Here is a 17,937-nt window from a genome sequence, read left to right as displayed (position 1 = left end):
ATTTGCCAGGCTCTAATATAATCACATATCACGTGCTACATGCTGACCCCCCCCCCCTCCCCGCCGGCGCGTGCTGCCCTGGCAGAGACTCCCGTCGGCGGCATTCTCCGCCGTACCCCTCCCCGACGCAACGACCGGAGGAACTACATATCCCAAGGGGCATCGGGGGGGATGCGTGGCGCTGCGCATGTGCATTGGGCGCCCCCCCCCCGTTTTCTGCCCCGGAAACGAGACTCTGTCTCCCGAAGCGCCGCGCGGCAGGACGCTACCCTGGTTACGCAGGCGTCTCCGTCACCTTTGACCTTTGCCCCCCCTTCCAGCTTCTGTAGGGGGGTCGCCATCTTGTCCGGGCCGGCAGTGAAGGAGATTCCGGGCCGCTGCTGTGTCGCGATGCCGGATGACTGGGACCCGGAGGTGTACAAGGGGCCGCCGAGCCGCACCCCCGTCCCCGAGAAGCGGACGTCGCTGCCTAACCCGGTCACCATCATCCAGACCCTCTTCTACTACAGCGTCGACGCGCCGGTCACCTTCTTCCGAGGTAGCGGGCCGGGCCCCTGCCCCGCCGGGTGGATCGGGCCCCCCTGCAGCCAAGCGGGGGCCCTTCCCCGCCCCTAGCCGTGCCCGGACGGCGCCCGCCTCTCCCGGCCCATCCCCGTGGAGCTAGGCCTAGCCCCGGGGCACGGCACGAACCTGCTGCGGGGCAGGGCTTCGGGCTGCACGCTCGGGTCAGGGTTCACCCCAACCCCGTGCTGGGTGCCAGCCGCCTAGTAGGGGAGCCCCGGGCACCTCTCCTTGCCTGACAGCTGCTGGGCTTCATGGATAGGGTGACCAGACAGCAGCTGAAAAGGCGGGACAGAGAGTGGGGGTAATAGGCGCCTATATAAGAAAAAGTCCCCAAAAAACTGGGGCATCTGGTCACCCTATTCATGGACATCCCCAGCTGACCTGTTGCTGCCAGAGGGTCATGGGAGACCGTCCCCTCCGAGCTCCATCCCAGCCACGTGCGATCGCTTCATGATTCCCTGTTCGGTTCGTTCCCTCTGGGGCACCCGGCACTGGCCGCTGTCGGAAGACAGGAGACTGGGCTAGATGGACCTTTGGTCTGACCCAGTGTGGCCGCTCTTATGATCTGTCCCGGACAGGGCGTGGCACTCTGGGGATGTGTCCCACTCCCGTCTGGCGGTACTGCCCAGTGCCAAGTTGCTTTCAGTGCCATGTGCTCTCTGGAGTCGTCCCCCCACCACACTCCCCTCCGGGTTATGCACTGATCCCTTATTGCTTTTTGATGGGAGTCATTCATCACTTCTGATAAAGTGAGGAACGCTGGTTTCCCTTCCCTCGTTTGTTTTGAACTCCGTGGTAGAAAATATCAGGCTGATAACCCAGAGGGCAAGTGACCTGCCTGATTTTGTGACACTTAAGACATCGTAGTTAAGCGTTTACTGTATTTCCATAGTGTTCCAGCTTAGCAGTCTCTCAGTAGAGTTAGTTCTGGAAAGTGATGGCAGATGGACATGCACCTGATATTATCAATCATTCCTGCCTAGTCAGTGGTACATAGGCTGTATAGAAAGTAACTCGAGATTTTGTTGCAGAACAGAATACATATTGCAAAATTCCTTTCATTTTTATTTTCCAAGTCACCCAATACATGTTAGGTTATGGAGACAATTTTTGTTGTGTCCTGTATGGTTTCCATCCTAAACAAGAACCGTACCGTGTCCAGTAGTTGTTTTAGTTGGTTCTGTCCATCTCTTGTTTAGCATGGTTTGAAGGAAATATTTGATTAGTACCTTGAAGGTGCATGAATGTGGTGGTTGACTCTTGCAGAATGGATTGAGCGCCAACACGCGAAGAAAAAATTTTATTACTATCATCGGAATTACCCCCGGGTGCCGGATCTAACGGAGTGCTTGGAGGATGATTACATATGCTTCTTTGAAGCTGAGGCGCAGTGGCGGAGGGACATGTATGTATATCTACCACATAGCTGCTGTGGCTTTGGAGCCTTATTCCATTGACGAAACCTACTGACGGGTCTCTTCGAGCACAAGATTTTTTTCCTGGCAGTAGATTGCTTGGGATTGGTATGCAGCTTTCATGTGGTTTGAAGCTGCAAAAATCATGGTGCATTTGCCTCCCCCACGGGGGTTTAGAAGCCTGTGCCTGATTCAGTCATAGCTTGTCATAGTAGATATTCCACACTGAGGTTTCCCCCAGCTCCTGCTCCACTTTAGGAAGCTTCTCTGTGGCTAGCAAAGCCAATAAGCTTCCTTAGAAGCTTATTTCAAATATTGGGCAGCTGCTGGTTTTCATCCATCCCTGACAGAGTTACAAGTATCTTTGCTGCAGCATGCCTGAGCTGGGCTCTGAGAGTAGAACCCAAAGATCACTACTGATTCTCCTTCTCTGATGCCACTACATATGGCATTGCTGCCAGGCTCCTGGGGCTTGATTTTGCTTAGTTCTGCTTCAAAAAAAATTGTATCCCCTATTAAAGCAGCTAATAAAATGGCCTCTTGTTCTATCCAGAATGTAACTTATTACAGTATTCTCCAGCTGCAGGAAGTTATTGCCACTGCCGCCCTCACACTGATCTCTCTCTCACACAGGAAAGTTGATCAGGAAATTGTGAAGATAATTCAGGAAAGGGTGGGAGCTTGCCAGCAGAGGGAAGGACATAGCTTCGTTCAGAACTGTGCAAAGGAGATGGAGCAGTTTGCTCAGGTTGCTAAAGCCTATCAAGATAGATGTGAGTAAGGCCATTTAAGGCCTCAATTTATTTGAAAACGTTCAGGTTTGACTGCGGCATGACTGCGGGGGGAGAGAGCAGGAGAGGATGTCTACTATCCTAAACCTAACCTAAAGATTTGGAGACTGGTGTCCTCAGCTTGTGAAAGAGGGGCCCTAGAGCAACCCTCTTTGTTAAGTGCTCAGAAAGGAACTGTGGCTATGCTTTATTCAGAGCAGGGGTGGGCAAACTATGGTGGCCTACAGGATTGCCACCCCGTGGCACCATGGGCCCTGTGCTGCTCTGGGAAGTGGCCAGCACCACATCTCTGCAACCCCTGATGGGGGGGCAGAGGGCTCCTCATGCTGCTCTTGCCTGTAGGTACCTCCCCCGATGCTCCCATTGGCCGCTGTTCCCTGTTTCTGGCCAGTACCTACAGGCAAGAGCAGTGCATGGAGCCCTCTTCCCCCCTTCCCTCAGGGTTGCAGGGATGTGGCGCTGGCTGCTTCCCAGAGCAGTGCAGGGCCAGGGACAGAGCAGGCAGGGAGCCTGCCCTGGCGCACACCACTGCTACCCTGGAGCTGCTCCAGGTAAGTGGGGCCAGATCCTGAACCCCTCCTCCCTGCCTGCACCCCAACCTCCTTCCCTGAGCCCCCTTGTACACCTTACACCCCTCCTCTGCCTGAGCCCCTTCCTGCACACCGCACCCCAGCCCTATATTCATAGCCCTGCATGCAGTCTCCCCACCCAGATGTTGCCCTCAGGCCAAAAAGTTTGCCGACCCTTGATTCAGAGGATGGAACAGTAATGAAGGGGGATGGATGGTATTTAAAACCTTGTTAAAGTCTTCAGTGGGGCATCAAGCTAAAGCACCTGACTGAACACTTCACAGCATTTCTTCTAATCTTGTTTTAGATGGTGATCTTGGTGGCCCTGGAACTGCTAGAAAATGTTTAATGAAGCAGAAACATAGAATGATTGCAGAAAGAAAAGCACAAGTAGAAGCAAAAGATTAAGCTCAAATCTTCAATGCGTAGTATTTGAAGTTTAAGGTTTGAATACTGTATTGTGAAAGGTTTTGAGTGGTAGTTGCGTTACTCCTCATTATATTATGTGAATCTTCTAATGTACCTGGATGCTGAGGCTTGTATGACTCAACTGTACAATAAAGCATTTGCAGAGAATATCTCTGCCAAATAACTAGGTTCAAGAGCCTATCATGCTGTCAGCCTTGCTAAGAGGTGAATGTATTAGCAGAACTATCAATGCCATTGTTGTAAAGAAATATGAGAAAAAGCATTGGCAAGACTCATCCTTGTACTGCAGAACACAGCAGCATTCCCTTCCCAGCCAGTTATGCACATTACTAGGAAAAAGTGCTCTGGCCAGGAGCAGACTGCAAGCAAAATTGTTCATCTTTATAAACTAACCAGGAAGGCTTCCCTGGGTTTGGCATGAAAGCTTGAACTGCTAAGATTATAACTCAGGGGGCCCCTTCATCATCAAATGTGTCAATAGATCAACGGTTTTTCACATTAAGAGGTCATTTTAAACATTTAAGTCCATAAACCTGTCCTTTATTTTCCCCTTGGACTCTTTTAGAAAGACAACTCCTGATGCTTGAAAGCTGAGCACCTTTAGCCATGTTAACTGGTTTTGAGGGTTTTAACTTCTCCCAAGCAGATGACCTGGGAGTTTATTTTCCCCCTTGAACATATTAACTGGATAATGCATTGTTTGTCTTTCAGTAGTAATGCTCTGTATAAAACTCAGCCATTGATGTATCAAAGTACATTTCTTTCTACCTTGAGATTTCCAGTTTGCTCTGAGAAAGCACTGACTGGGGATGTATTTTCATTTCAAGTCTCTGAGGGTAATTACTGCAGTTGTCTCTTCAGATAAAGTTGCTTTTGACAGCTTTAGTGACCTAGCCCTATGAACCACTACTACTGTATTGAAGAATTATCCCATCCTTGAAGGCAGAAAATTCTTAGTTTGGCTTCCAAGTTCCAAGGGTGGTCCTGTGGTCTTGATAGTCTCTACAAATAATTCAAGTACTTACATGCTACTTTTGTCTAGAAGGGTACACACATTGCCACTTATCACCTCAAAGGGTGGTTGGTTTTTTTTGTAGTTTTACTAGTTCCTATGTATGGTCTACATTAATCAGTCTGTCAGACTGACTTTTCATGAAGACTACCATCAGATCCCACAGAACAAATAAGTTTTATCTGATCTCATTTCTAGAGCAGAAGACCCCCATTAGGAGTAAGGAAGTTTCAGTCTGGGCCCACATCAGTGAGTAGTGGGTATCTTTACACTAACTCCCAACAACAGTATTGTTTTACCTCAAAGATCTTCTGGTTTCTCTCAGCATTACTTAAGTGGGAGTCTTCAGTGCTTTACTTGCATTTGATCTCTGCTTCCATTTCTTAAAAACAGTCTTCCTAAAAATTAACCATGGCTGTTTTCGTTTCAGTAATCCTATTACATGCTGATCATTCAAACCACTTCATCTTTTCTCTGAGGAAAAAAGTGTTTCCTCTGTCCCACCAGTTATTGTAAGTTGCTGAACAAGTAATGCTGTCTCTGAATTCATTTGTTTGGGCAAGTCAATCAGGAAAACTTACTTTTTCAAGTAGCAAGTTTTTTAAGAAGTCATTCAGATGTTTAGCAAATAAAGGATTAGTCAAAAGTAACTTTGGCTACTGTATCACATTTAGCATATGTTCAGCTGAACCTTTCACTGTACCCATACCTTTCATGGGCAGAGATTTCACTTAAACACAGAAATCCACACTGTCAGCTGACACTGCATCCCCCGGTCAATGGATTAAAAATCCACCAAACTCTTGTTCACTTTTCACTTTATTTTATACAAAAACCTTTAAGTAGTTGCCACAGCAGCTGCCTGGGTTCTCTGCACTGAGACTCTGGTGTGGGTCTTAGCCAGATGATCAGTGAATTCCTGCAAAAGAATAAGACATTTCACTGCCTTGAACCAAATGATGTTGCAGGCCTCACTGTAGAGCAGATCCATTTTAAACTAGAGACAGTTTTTACAAATTTAATTTTAAGCTCCCCCCCCACATTATTCTCTAGCTAGCTTGGCATCCAGGAGATACCAATGACCAACTTGGAGAGCCCAGAGGAGAGCAACAAAAATGACAAAAATGTTAAAAACTAGGGATATTTAACCTTGAAAATAAGACTGGGTGGGGCCTGATAAGTCTTCAGATGTATTATGGGCTTTTATAAAGAGGTCAGTGATGGCTGTTCTTAGTTCTCTGAAGATAGGACAAGTAGTAATGGGCTTAATATGCATCAAGGAAAATTTAGTTTAGATACTAGGAAAAATAACTAATAAGGGTAGTTATGGACTGGAATCCCAATCACTGAAGGTTTAAGAACAGGTTAGACAAAACCTGTCAAGAATTGTTTAGGTGTACTTGGTTTAGGTGTACCTGCCTCAGCACAGGGGCTGAACTCGATGACTTCTCAAAGTCTCTTCCAGGACTACATTTCTATGATTCTATATGAAACTACATCCTCACTTTATTAACTGCAATAAAAATCTTAAGGAATTCCACTCCTATTGAAGTCATCCTTCAGGATTTTGGCATGATGAACTCTGAGATGAAGAACAAATGCACTGATTTAATTCTTACCTGATAAGGAGACTTGCTGAATACAGTCTCCTTCCAGAGGTCAGGGGTCAGATAACTGTAGGTCTTGGAGATCGCATCAAAGGTGGCTTTAGCTATTGAGAAAAGTCAGACATTGCACTTTGTGTTACACAGTACTAATGAGAGGCCCCAACAAGGCTGGGACTCCCTTGTGCAAGGCACAATACAGACAGCAAAAGCCAGTGCCTGCCTCAGAGTTTAATGGTCCTCAATCTAAAAACAATGTAGAGTTTGAAAAGGAACAGGGAGACCATATCACACGGTCCCTCTGCCGTGCATACTGAACTCATTTTATCTCTCTCTCCAATGACGACAATCACACTACTTCAGACAAGTGTAACTGAGCAGAGCTGAGAGAATTTTGAACAGAACACATAGGAGGATGACATCTTACCATTCAATGCCTCAAAGCCTTTATTACAAGACAGATCTAACTTCAGAATAAATTTTGCAAGGATCAATCCGCACTGTACAATCTGGTAGTATATGGGGCTCAATTCCTAGTTTGATAAGGGCTTTTAATTGAACATTCGCTAAAATAAGTATTAAATAAAACAGGTAATTTAGTCATCCACTGGGAGTATATTATAAAGGCACCTAAAATGGCCAGAGGTACAGTATGATTTTAAGCCAGGCAGTTTAAACTATTAACAGATTGGACATCTGGCCCAAAAAACTTACCAAAGTTGCCCAGTGTAGCAGTACAACCCCTAGCTGAAGTATAGCAGTCATCAATTCCAGCCATCATCAGCAGTTTCTTTGGAACAGGGGCAGATACAATTCCTGTACCACGGGGTGCTGGGATCAGACGCACCAAAACAGACCCACAACGACCAGTAACCTGAACAGAACAGTAGGTTACATTCAACTAACCCTATGAGAATATTTAAGCTTTGATAACGCCTTCATGCTTTGAAGTTCAGCACAGAGCTCTAGTGAAGCAAATTAGTCTTTACCTTGCAAGGTACAGTATGAGGCTTGCCAATCTTGTTACCCCAGTAGCCTCGTCGTACTGGTACAATGGATAGTTTAGCCAAGATGATTGCTCCACGAATAGCAGTGGCGACTTCTTTGGAGCATTTTACACCAAGGCCGACATGACCATTGTAGTCACCAATAGCTACAAAAGCCTAAAATTAAAAGAAAAGCTTTTTAGCTGTGTATACATGTTGCACTTACAAACCTCCTTTCAATAAGAGCATACCCTATCACCCTTTTACCACCGCAGACTACACCCCGGACAGTTTTTGCCCCTTGGTTATGGTAGAGTCCTTTATCTCCATCAGAATCTTGAGAATCTCCAGTCTTTCAAACTTGCTGTACACCTCTTGCGGCAGATTCTGCACTGCAACTCCAGAAGTGTAAAGAAGCCATTAAAGGCAGCAGATTTTTTCCATGGGGCAATACCCACAACTATGCCACCATCCTTGCAACTCCCCATACAGCAGGGGTGCCTGGAGCACGGCTACCTTCCATTTACTCAGTTACATACCACTCCAGCCAAGTATAAATTACAGCAACTCCAACTACTCAAATTTGTACCGGGGGCTCATAGGCTGTTAAACCCACTTTTACCCCCAAACCCTGTTCCTAAGCCAAGAATAGGTCAGGTTGATGAGTGAATTGGGGATCTTGATTCATGAATACCCTCTGCAGCCACCTCCTGGCCAGAAGGCTGCCTTTGAACCACTCAATGAAAAACTGGCCACATGGCATTCCCTCTTTTGGACCAAATACACTGTCTCAACAACACTCAGTTCTTGGTGAACCATACCACTATCATGCAATAAAAATGAACTGTGAATTTTCCAAAGAGCAATTTATAAGGCTACATTCAGAAGGATACAACTGGTATTCAATAAATAATGAACACAACAGTGCTTATGAGCTGACTTCTGTACATTTGGTAAGTGGGCTCATAAACATTTATTATTTATCATCTTATAATTCCAATACCACCTAATGTTGTGAACACCAGTGAAAGTAACTGTAGATTCTTTACTATCCAACAACAACATATACCAGGAGAATGAGTATCAAATCAGCACAAAGATGGAACAGTTTCCAATTCAATGAAACAATCTGCTTCTATTTTAATCAAGAGTAAAAAGGTACCTTGAACCTGGTACGCTGACCAGCACGAGTCTGTTTCTGGACAGGCATGATCTTCAGAACCTCATCCTTCAGGGAAGATAACAGAAAGAAGTCGATGATTTCTGATTCCTGCAGGAGGCAAAGTAACTTAGTCAATCACAGTTCAAAAGCTACCCATTACCTCATGACAGGCTTAAGACAGTATTGATAATTTCTGTGCTGTGTTGCAGGAAGCTTAACAGTTCTATGTACCAATATGGAGAGATAGTATTAACAAAATTTAGGTAAGATTTGAATAATCTGCTATAGAAAACAAGTTTTTAAACATTCAAACTACATCATATAATGCACAGTACAATCCAATGTACTTAAGTCAAAATAAATTTGACTTGCGATTTGAAACCTGTATTTTCCACTTTGATCAAACACAGCTGCTGCATTATATCAGGCATCATACTACCTTTACAAAGCCTATTCCCAATAACTCAAAGGAAGGCAGGAGACTCAGTCCACTTGAGACAACTGCAGTCTTCTATCACAAGGGAGCAGATGAATCCCATCTACTGTCAACCACTTAAACCCTAAAGTGGGACAGATCTTTATAATCAGAACTTCCCAAATGGCTAATGCAACACCTGTTACATTTGCAAATCAAGTTATTTTATCATCTATTAGTGAGCACTCTAATTCTGAGATACCTACAAAACTCATATAGGCTTACCTTGATTGGAAGGGAGAAAAGATAAATCTCTTCAAGAGACTTGATTTTCATATCCTTGACTAGGCGACCAAGTTTGGTGACAGGAATCCACTGTAAAAAAAAGAACACCCAATAAATGTCAGTGACAAGCCAGTGTGTTCTAAGCATACAAGAATTATGCTATGCCCCTTAGAGCTTTTAAGTTTTTATTTTTCCTCTAGCTTTCTCAGTAACATGCATTTTATCATTAAAGTGCAACATCAGTGGAAAAAATTGCTTTATGTAGAGCTTGAAAAAAACCTTTTTAGAAAGCCAATCTATCATGCAGTAGCTATTTTCTATTAGCAATCACACAAGACTATCAAAGTATAACAGAGCTCCCAGTTCTAACAATGCATTTGTCATTGATGTCCACATGTGAATATTAAAACATATAAACATCACAAAACATTAAACATAGAAACATGGGGGAGGGATAGCTCAGTGGTTTGAGCATTGGCCTGCTAAACCCAGGGTTGTGAGTTCAATCCTTGAGGGGGCCGTTTGGGATCTGGGGCAAAAATTGGGGATTGGTCCTGCTTTGAGCAGAGGGTTGGACTAGATGACCTCCTGAGGTCCCTTCCAACCCTGATATTCTATGATTCTGTCTTAGAACTACAGACAGAAAGAGGGCCCAGTCTTTAAAGACTAAATAAAGATGGCAGAGTTGACAAAAAGACTCACTTCTTTGTCTTCAGCTTTGCCACGGGCCCCACGCCCTCTTCCACGACCCCTGCCACGACCCCGACCACGGCCTCGGAGACCACTGCCAAAGCCACCTCGGAAACCCCCTCTTGCAGCTCCTCCTGCAGCTCCCGCACCTCCTGCGGGAGCAGCACCGGCGTCGTCCGCCATTTGCTATACAAAAGAGATAAATACATATTTACTTGCACAACTGCTTAACTTACACGGATTCCCAAGGGCAGCATAGGCACCAGGCCTGTGCAATTTTAGCATTTGCTCCAGTTACCGCACTATCCCTTATTCACTTCAAACTAGCTTTTCTAAATAGATTCTTATTCTTTTTCCACAGTCCCAAGGGAATTTGGCTCCCATTTCCATCACTCCACCAGCCATGCCATCCCCAAACAGGGCACAGCCTAGAAAGGTTGCGGTAACCCAAGGTATGGGGGAAAGATACCCTCAGCGCTTTTTAGAGTAGAGCTTTCTCTACACTCTCCTCATATTGCACCAGCTGCTATCCCCGCTCTTCTCCTCAGGCCAGCCCTGGAGGCTGCACCCCGGGCTCCTGCAGTGGGGAAGCGGGGTGGGCTCTCCCTTTCACTGCAATACCGTCCCATCCCTCCAGTTCCTCCGGGGCAGGGATCAGGCCCCAAACACTCCTGGCCCCTTCCCCGCGGGCCTCTCCCCGGCCGCCATCGAGGCCCGGCCTCTGACGGAGCGCAAACGGGTCAAACAGCCCCAGCCGGGGCAGGAAATAGGCCTGTGCCCGGGAGGCGGACCCCCGGCAGAGCCTCCGCAGCGGGGCCCTGTCCCGCCCGCCCAGCGCCCAGGCCCGATGGCAGCGGATCCCCGCCCCGGCGGCGCAGCCTTACGTGTTCTCTCAGACTAGAAGGCCACCGCCTCGCGCAGCTGGCTATTTATAGCAAACGAGGTCCCGCGAGAACTTCCCTCGCCCGGACACTGGAGCGCCCCGCCCTCTAAATACAGAACGCCTGCGCCCCTTGCCGTGCTTCGGGGCCGCGCCCCGCCCCAGAACCCCGGCTCCACGCATGCGTGGCTGGCAGCGGCGGAGCCCCGGATCGAGCGTGACGTAGACTCGCTGGTACAGTGTCCCCTGATTGGTGAACCGCTCTGGAGGCGAGCATGTGCAAAGCGCATGTGCAAAGCTGTCTGCGCCGGGCAGCTCCCGGCGAGCACGTGTTCCCTGTGCGGTGAGTGCCTGGTCCTGTCTTTCAGCTGCCTGTTGCTTGCGGGGGAGGGGCGCTTTTTAAATTTCCCGCCCGAGACCGTGATTGGCTGGCGGTTGCACACTCGGTTAAGAAAAGCTTTAAAAGGCTGCGGGCTGCTTCTGTCCCCTCCCGCTGGTGGGGGCCGCCGCCGCCCGCGCTCTCCCAAACCCCGGCACGTGGCTGCCGGCTCGCTAGGTGAGGAGGGGGTCGGTTGGGGTGGTACTGGGGTGGGGGAGGATACAGCAGCCTGCGATTTGCCTGGCAGTTGCACCTGCGCTGGGGGGGGCGGGATACATGGGGGGGTTGTGTGGGGGAGGGGGCACTGGAGAGGTGTCACCAGAGGGGGACCCCAGTGTGTGTGTGTGGGGGGGATATGGAGGCAGAATGAGGAGGAGAAGGGGCCCTCCTGCCCCCTGGGGAATGTGATGAGGGAAAATTGGGGGGAGGGTCTGAAATGGGGGGCAAGAATCTTAGCCTAATGAAGAGTGGGGTGTGTGGGGCTGCTGTGGGGGGTGTCTGATTAGACCGTGCAGAGCCCTGGGGGGTTACATAGGGGCCCTGGCAGGGGCAGTGGGTGTGGTGGTGCATGGTGGGGGGCTGTGGCAGGGGCAGTTGGGGGGCAGGGGTGCATCTGTGGCTACTAGCTGCTCAGTCATCTCCACCAAGCTCTCTACTTCAGGCAGGCACACAAAGTAGCTCGTGTGGCTAGGCTCGGTCAGCCTGTGACTGAAGAGGGAGGGGGGACAGCGAACCTAGCCTCCTTCCTCCCCCCTGTGGGATACTGCAGTGCTAGCAGGGAAAGCCCCCTGAAATCCTTGTTGAGGGAGCAGATGTTGCATGCAAGTCACACTCACCTATCCCATGCCCCTTGCAGTGGCGGGGGTGGGAGATGCCGGATGCAAGTCCTGTTCCCCTACCCAGAGTTCCTCGCAGGGTGAGTGGCAAGTTTGTGAACTTTCTGGCCCACCCACTTGACACAGCCTATCATGTTCCAGTTAAGCCATGCTTAGACGCCATTTTGAGGCTAAGCCAGCAAAAGAGCAGTATGCGAACAACAAAATGGGCAAAATATGGAAACAAATACTAAAAGGCGTGGATAAAAGGAGTTGGAAGATTAGATCAAGTCTGTGGTTGGTGATGACAGTAAAGCTGCATGCAAATTTTGTAAAGTCCAGATTTGTGCACATCATGCAGACTTCCTGCAACATGCAGGGACTGACAAACCTAAAACAAATGCAACACCATTTTCTTCTATGCACCTGACAGATACTGGATTTACGGAATCAAAGCCTTCAACCGTGATGCACCAAGCGGATTTAAATCTGGCCTGCTACATTTCCTGCCACTCAGAGATTAGTTCTGTGGATCACCTCTGGGAAGTTGTTGGATCAGCTTTCGAAAAAGGTAAATTTGCATCGCACAAAATGCATGGTGTTAATAAACAGTGTTATTGCTTCCTGTATGTTTGCTGACCTCATCAGACATTGGTGAGTCTCAGTATTCGCTGGTTATAGATGAGAACACCGCTATTGCCATAGTAAAATAGCTTTGCATTGTAGTGCACTATTTCAGTTCCTCCTTCTACAAAATTGTCTACGTTTTTGGGATTAGTCAGCTTGGAAAGTGAAACGGCAGAAGCACTGATTCAGTTTCTTGACCGTATTGGTCTGGTTTCAGCAGGTGGATTGGGATTGGGACTGATGGCTCTAGCATCATGAGCGGGAAGAAAAATTCTGTCTAGACACATCTTCTCCAAAGGAATGAGAATCTCAGTTTGATCAAAGGTATGTCACTCTATCCAGCTGTGTTCCAGTAAAGCTGTAGAAATGCTGCCAGCCAATCTAGAGTTTTTAGTCTCTCATTCCTACAGCTGGTTTTATCACCACTCTCTGATGTGGTGAATATGTGAAGTTGTGCCAAGTGATTAGTCACGGTAACATGCCCTGAAGCCTGGTCAGCTATCCGACACTAGATGGCTCTCCGTTCATGATTGATGTGAGCGTGAGTTAAAGTTGTATTTTGAACTGAGCAAAAATAAACAACAATGCTATGATGCAGAACTTCTGCATCAGATGTATTGTGATCCTGTCAATAAACTGTATTTAGTTTCTAAAGCCAGTTCTGCAGGAATTTGCTAGAATCAATACACTGTTCCAATTCAACTCTGGTTGTAATGCCTTCAGAATGCTGGACTGCCTCCATTCTTTCTTTTGTGCTCTTATATCAAGAGTGTTTCTAGAAAGTATCCCTTTATCTGGTAGTGAACTCCTTGAAGTCAATTTGAGTAACCCAGCCAGCCACTTGCCACTGTGTGCTGTTAATTTTGGAGAACTGTTTACTGTTGTTTTAGGAGATGCAAAACTTGACAAAGCTCTTGAAGCTGCTAAACAAGTACAGTTGAGACTTCCAGAAAATATTAATCAGTGGGAATCTATGTCCATGTTTAGTCCATCAGTTAATCTTTCAGGGGAAACGTCAACTAATGACATCTCCATGCTGAAAATTTTCAAAGGTGACTTGGGGGCCTTTGCACAGTATCAAGCCATCAACTTCCAGCAATGGAAGAGCACAGATGAGGACAATGCAGAGCAGTTCTGGGTGGAAGTATACAATTTTCAAGACCGCAGTGGTGAACAGTGCTTTAAAGAGCTAGCCCTGTTTGCACTTTCCCTACTCACCATGCCTCTGAGTAATGCTGATGTGGAACAAGCTTTCACGTTGCTCACCTGAGAGAAGTCCAAGCACCGGAACAGGATGGGTTGCTGGACTCTGAGCAGTATACTGCACCTCCACTATCTGCTAAGAAGACTAGGGATTTGCTGAATGGATTTTGTCCCACACCAGGATATGGTTCAATGTAGGAATGTACTACATTGAGGCAACAGACTGTGGAGGATGGAGAGAGCAAGGATGACCTTTTTTTTTTTTTTTTTTTTAAAGTACGTACACACGTATTCTTTTAATGTGTAACAACGTTGTATGCAGCAAAACTGAACTAAAAAAATTGTGGAATTTGTATAAACACCCCCACTCCCCTCTCTCTGAAAGGAGCTGAGCTTGTTTTGAAAGGGGGTGGGCTTGTGGGGTGTGTGGTTTTTGTTTTTTTTTTTGTTTTTTGTTTTTTCCCTTGTGAGACTTGGCAACACACTCCTGCAGGTGAGCTCAAGGGAGCAGATCTCAGTAAGAGCGAGGAATGGTGTGGAGCCTGGCAGCAGGCTGCAGCAGGCCAGATTAGCCCCACTGCCACCCCAGGTGCTGTGCTGGGTGATGGAGCATTATCATGAGGGGTAGGGGGGTCCAGATAGTCCAGGCCTTCTATTGCATGTGGTGGGTACATGTCACAAGGACTACACCTCCCAGCATGCCCTGTTCCACCCTTACTTGGCTGTCGGCTGGTTTCTGCAGGGCATGCTGGGAGGTGTAGTTTTACTGGTGCCTTATGGGCTGGGGGCCACCAGCATGAATAGGCTGCCAGGGACCTGCCCTTGCAGGGGATTCCACACTTCTTCCTGGGCTCTGCATGGAGTCTTGCATTCTGGTTAGCTGGTTCAGTGCCTGCCCTCAAAGGCCTGAAAGGCTAATTCGTGCTAATGGGGGAAAGGGCCCTGGAGAGACAAACTGCCTTTGGGCTGTGGGAGGGCACAAGGTGCTCTCTGGCACTGTCTGAAAATCACCTCTGGCCTCTACAATGGCTCCTGGGGAGATAACTGTGCCTACAGCAACAGGAGCATTAAGCTTATTGCCCGCAGACCCAATGTGTGGGGAATAAAACCCATGTTCCTATAACTCAGGCCAATGGGAGACCTTGGGAGGTGGATGCTAGTAACCTGGGAGGAGAGGGATATATTGGGGTGGTAAGTCTGGTATAACTGGTATTTCTAAAAACAATACGTTTGTTTTTCTTCCAGCACACTATGGGAGTCTGAAGAGCCATGGATTACACATGAACAATCATGAAAGGCCACTGAGCACTTCAGCAACATTCCACATCTGTACCCCTTTCTATAGGAATATACTAAATGAAGCTGCTCAGTTTGTCTTCAAAGAGTCTCATTTATAATCTCACTTAAACACTGATAGTCTTTAATGCTGAAAACATCTGAGTCTCCAGCCCTTACTCAGCAAAATAAGTTGACCAGTAATTAGTATGGCTGTTTGCATGAGTAGTCAAAGGGTAGGGAGTAATGCTTTCTGGGCTGCCTGGTGCTCTAAACACATAGCAAGACAGTCCCTCCCCAGAAAAGCATACAAGCTAAATAGACAAGACAGTACAAAGGTAAAGTGACTTGCCCCAATCACACAGCAGGCTACTGACAGAGCTGGTAATAGAACCCAGGTCTCCTGACTCCAATCCAGTGCCTTACCCACAGTGTCTGCCTCCTGTAGTAAAGCCTTATAAAACAAAAGCATATTATGGTGCTGTAGTACAAAGCCCAAAGGTATAAGATGCTTTTTTGGTATTGCATTGATAGGGCTATTCTATTTGTATTCCAGTAGTGCCTAGAGGCCTATAGTGAGACTGGGCCGCTGTAGAAAGGTAATGGATTTTATGCTTTCAGGCAGGTCAGAGTGTCTATGCAGGGGTTCTTGTGACCTCTCAGGGAGTTGCAAGGTGGCTAGATGGAGGTCACAAGGCTGATGGTCCCAAGCCCTCATTAAATTAAATTCTCTCCCCATTTTTAATTTATAAGCAGGGGGTTCACACTCAGAGGCTTGGTGTGTGAAAGGGGTCACCAATGCTAAAAGTTTGGAAACTGTTGATCTACAGAATAAGAGGATGTTGTGCCCTGCTGTAATGAGTTTTATGATGATTTAATTTGAGGGAGCAGTTTAAAGGGCTTTTACTTCCATATGTACTACTCAGCAGTATGTGTGGCAGCAGGAATGCTGCCCCTCCCTCTATGGAGGAAAACCACTTAAATAGGATGGTTAGAGAAAGTGGTGGTCTGGTTACTATCTGTGAGTACAATATGTCAGACTTATTAGAATGTCTTTCAGTGCTAAAAATGCTGCTCTTAGGGGATGGTATAAATTGATGCAGCTGTCTAGTTTGCCTCTGTATTTCAATGTGTAATAAAATATTTGCTTACTAAAAGTTTGGTTTCATTCACTATTCCAGAAAACAACTTGCTATTTGCAGTAAGAGCAGACCTATTGGACCTGGGCTGTTCCTTCCCCAAATTGTCACTTTTCAAAGAAGTCTTAAGAGTAGCCACTGTTTTCTCTGACTTTTCCAAATGGTGTTTTAATCCTGGCTAGAGTATCTTTGTAATTGGTTTATCAAATGCTTCTTTACAACTAGGAAGCAAATGATCACTAGTCACAATTGTGTTTGACGCTTAATCTGTGCTCTTGTAGAGCAATCATATTTTCAGATACCCAGTTGTACAAGTTTATTAATCTCATAATGAGGCATAATCTGAACACCGTACAGAATGAACAAGTTTACACTAATTTGTCATTGAGCTACTTATTGTCCCAGAAGTTCTACATATGCCCATGTGTGTAAGGATAAGGCCTTTGTCTGCAGCCCTATTAAGAGCAGCAGTCATTATCTAAGAAGCAGGAAGTCGCATCCTCACATTCCATCTAAATTACATTAAAACAATGTAATATCAGGTTGTTAAGAAGGAGATCCTGTCCTAATAGCACCCATTATCACCAGAAAAAGAAACAGATCTTAAGATAGCTAAAGAAAATTTAGTTTGATAGCATTCTGTCTGGCAAGAAATCATTTATCAAGAGTTGTGGTTGTGAAATCCTCATTTCTTTGTTTTATCTTTATGGTCCTCACTTCCCTATTGTCTGTATGATCCCTGGTTCTTTGATTGTTTGTTACATAATTAATTTTGCTATGTGTAAAATTATTTACAATGGTGGGGTATGATTGGTTAGAGAATTGTATTACAGTATGTTAAGATTGGGTAGTAAAATCATTGGTTAAGGTATAGCTAAGCAGGACTCAAGTTTCACTATATAAACTGGGTCTAAAAGGAAGTTCTTTGGGAACCAGCTCCAGGATACAGCCCCAAGAACAGAGCCACCAGACCCCAACACTGCCACTGACACCGTGCAGAAACTGGAGTCCCCCAGATGGACCTGATCCTGACTGGCTCTCAAGAAAAGTTCATCTGTCTTATTGGGTGTGGTGAGCACTGTATGTGTAGCATTTGCATTCTCTTTTTTGGTAACTGTTAAATAAAGGGTAAATAGGATATTACTATGTGAGGCTCTTTCCCCTGGGAAAAGACCCTGCAATCCTACAGCGTGTAAGGTACCCTGAGTCCTAGGAACAGGGTATGGGTGGGTGCATAAATTAAGAGGGGTACACCTGGAGCCCTAGCAGCCGGATAAAGGTGGGGGCTCCTAGAGTGTGAGAGTAACAGACTTTTGGGCAGGTAACGTGTGCCTGCACCTTTTCCATGCTTGCCCAGTCTTGAGCGTATAAAATGCGTTTTGCATGTGGAATACAACGACACATGCAGTTACTCTAATTTGAAAATGTCTGCCTTTCTCCACCTCACTTGCTTATAACCAGAAGGGCTGTTGTGAACACTAAGGCCAAATGCAGGCTATGGTCTGCTACTAGGCCAGACCGTCTGCAGGATAAAGGATGTAAGAGTGATCGCTGTCAGTGCCAGGTGCCAGCTTCCCACCTCCCCACCCCCCTTGTCTGAAAGTCTGGGCTGGGTGAAAAAGCTGGTTAAAACTTGCTTTTTTTGTAGGCTACAAGAGGCAGTGATGCTTTACTCTTTTTTTTTTATTATTATTATT

General features: G+C 46.6%; 4 protein-coding genes and 2 non-coding genes across 8 annotated transcripts in view; 4 read left to right on the top strand and 2 right to left on the bottom strand.

Moving 5' to 3' along the window:
* The first annotated feature begins 245 nt into the window (after positions 1-245).
* NDUFB10 (NADH:ubiquinone oxidoreductase subunit B10) lies at positions 246-3,931 on the top strand. Its single transcript, XM_007058588.4, has 4 exons — positions 246-538; positions 1,831-1,969; positions 2,613-2,752; positions 3,647-3,931. Exons 1-4 carry the CDS (start codon positions 391-393, stop codon positions 3,745-3,747), a joined length of 528 nt encoding a protein of 175 aa, XP_007058650.2. The 5' UTR covers positions 246-390; the 3' UTR covers positions 3,748-3,931.
* A 1,650-nt stretch (positions 3,932-5,581) lies between these two features.
* On the bottom strand, positions 5,582-12,068 carry RPS2 (ribosomal protein S2). Of its 3 annotated transcripts, none has more exons than XM_043523199.1 (8): positions 12,018-12,068; positions 9,935-10,108; positions 9,233-9,322; positions 8,533-8,640; positions 7,374-7,547; positions 7,099-7,258; positions 6,400-6,491; positions 5,582-5,699 (listed from the first exon to the last, which is right to left on the bottom strand). In XM_043523199.1, the coding sequence occupies exons 2-8, from the start codon at positions 10,103-10,105 to the stop codon at positions 5,619-5,621; spliced, it is 876 nt and encodes a 291-aa protein (XP_043379134.1). In that variant the 5' UTR covers positions 10,106-10,108; positions 12,018-12,068; the 3' UTR covers positions 5,582-5,618. The 3 variants fall into 3 exon arrangements, with proteins under 3 accessions (XP_043379134.1, XP_007058631.1, XP_043379133.1); XM_007058569.4 differs by lacking the exon at positions 12,018-12,068 and adding an exon at positions 10,807-10,969; XM_043523198.1 differs by lacking the exon at positions 12,018-12,068 and adding an exon at positions 10,807-10,918 and having other exon boundaries at positions 5,630-6,336; positions 6,379-6,491.
* LOC114019216 lies at positions 6,638-6,777 on the bottom strand. Its single transcript, XR_003564328.2, has one exon. It is a non-coding gene; the product is annotated as a small nucleolar RNA SNORA64/SNORA10 family (small nucleolar RNA).
* Positions 10,961-16,258, top strand: LOC114019209. The gene is made up of 4 exons (XM_043523200.1): positions 10,961-11,358; positions 12,430-12,567; positions 13,676-14,067; positions 15,072-16,258. The coding sequence occupies exons 1-3, from the start codon at positions 11,091-11,093 to the stop codon at positions 13,891-13,893; spliced, it is 624 nt and encodes a 207-aa protein (XP_043379135.1). The 5' UTR covers positions 10,961-11,090; the 3' UTR covers positions 13,894-14,067; positions 15,072-16,258.
* TBL3 (transducin beta like 3) overlaps positions 11,669-17,937 on the top strand; it is a 28,333-nt gene continuing 22,064 nt past the window's right edge. The window contains exon 1 of the mRNA XM_043523197.1: positions 11,669-11,675. The gene's annotated coding sequence lies outside the window, so the exon portion shown is untranslated. The remainder of the gene's footprint in view (positions 11,676-17,937) is intronic.
* Positions 14,822-14,951, top strand: LOC114019219. Its single transcript, XR_003564331.1, has one exon. It is a non-coding gene; the product is annotated as a small nucleolar RNA ACA64 (small nucleolar RNA).

The sequence above is a fragment of the Chelonia mydas genome, chromosome 10 (assembly GCF_015237465.2).
Source record: "Chelonia mydas isolate rCheMyd1 chromosome 10, rCheMyd1.pri.v2, whole genome shotgun sequence".
NCBI lineage: Eukaryota > Metazoa > Chordata > Testudines > Cheloniidae > Chelonia > Chelonia mydas.
Note: the sequence above shows the minus strand (reverse complement) of the source record. Positions and strands in the feature narration are given on the sequence as shown.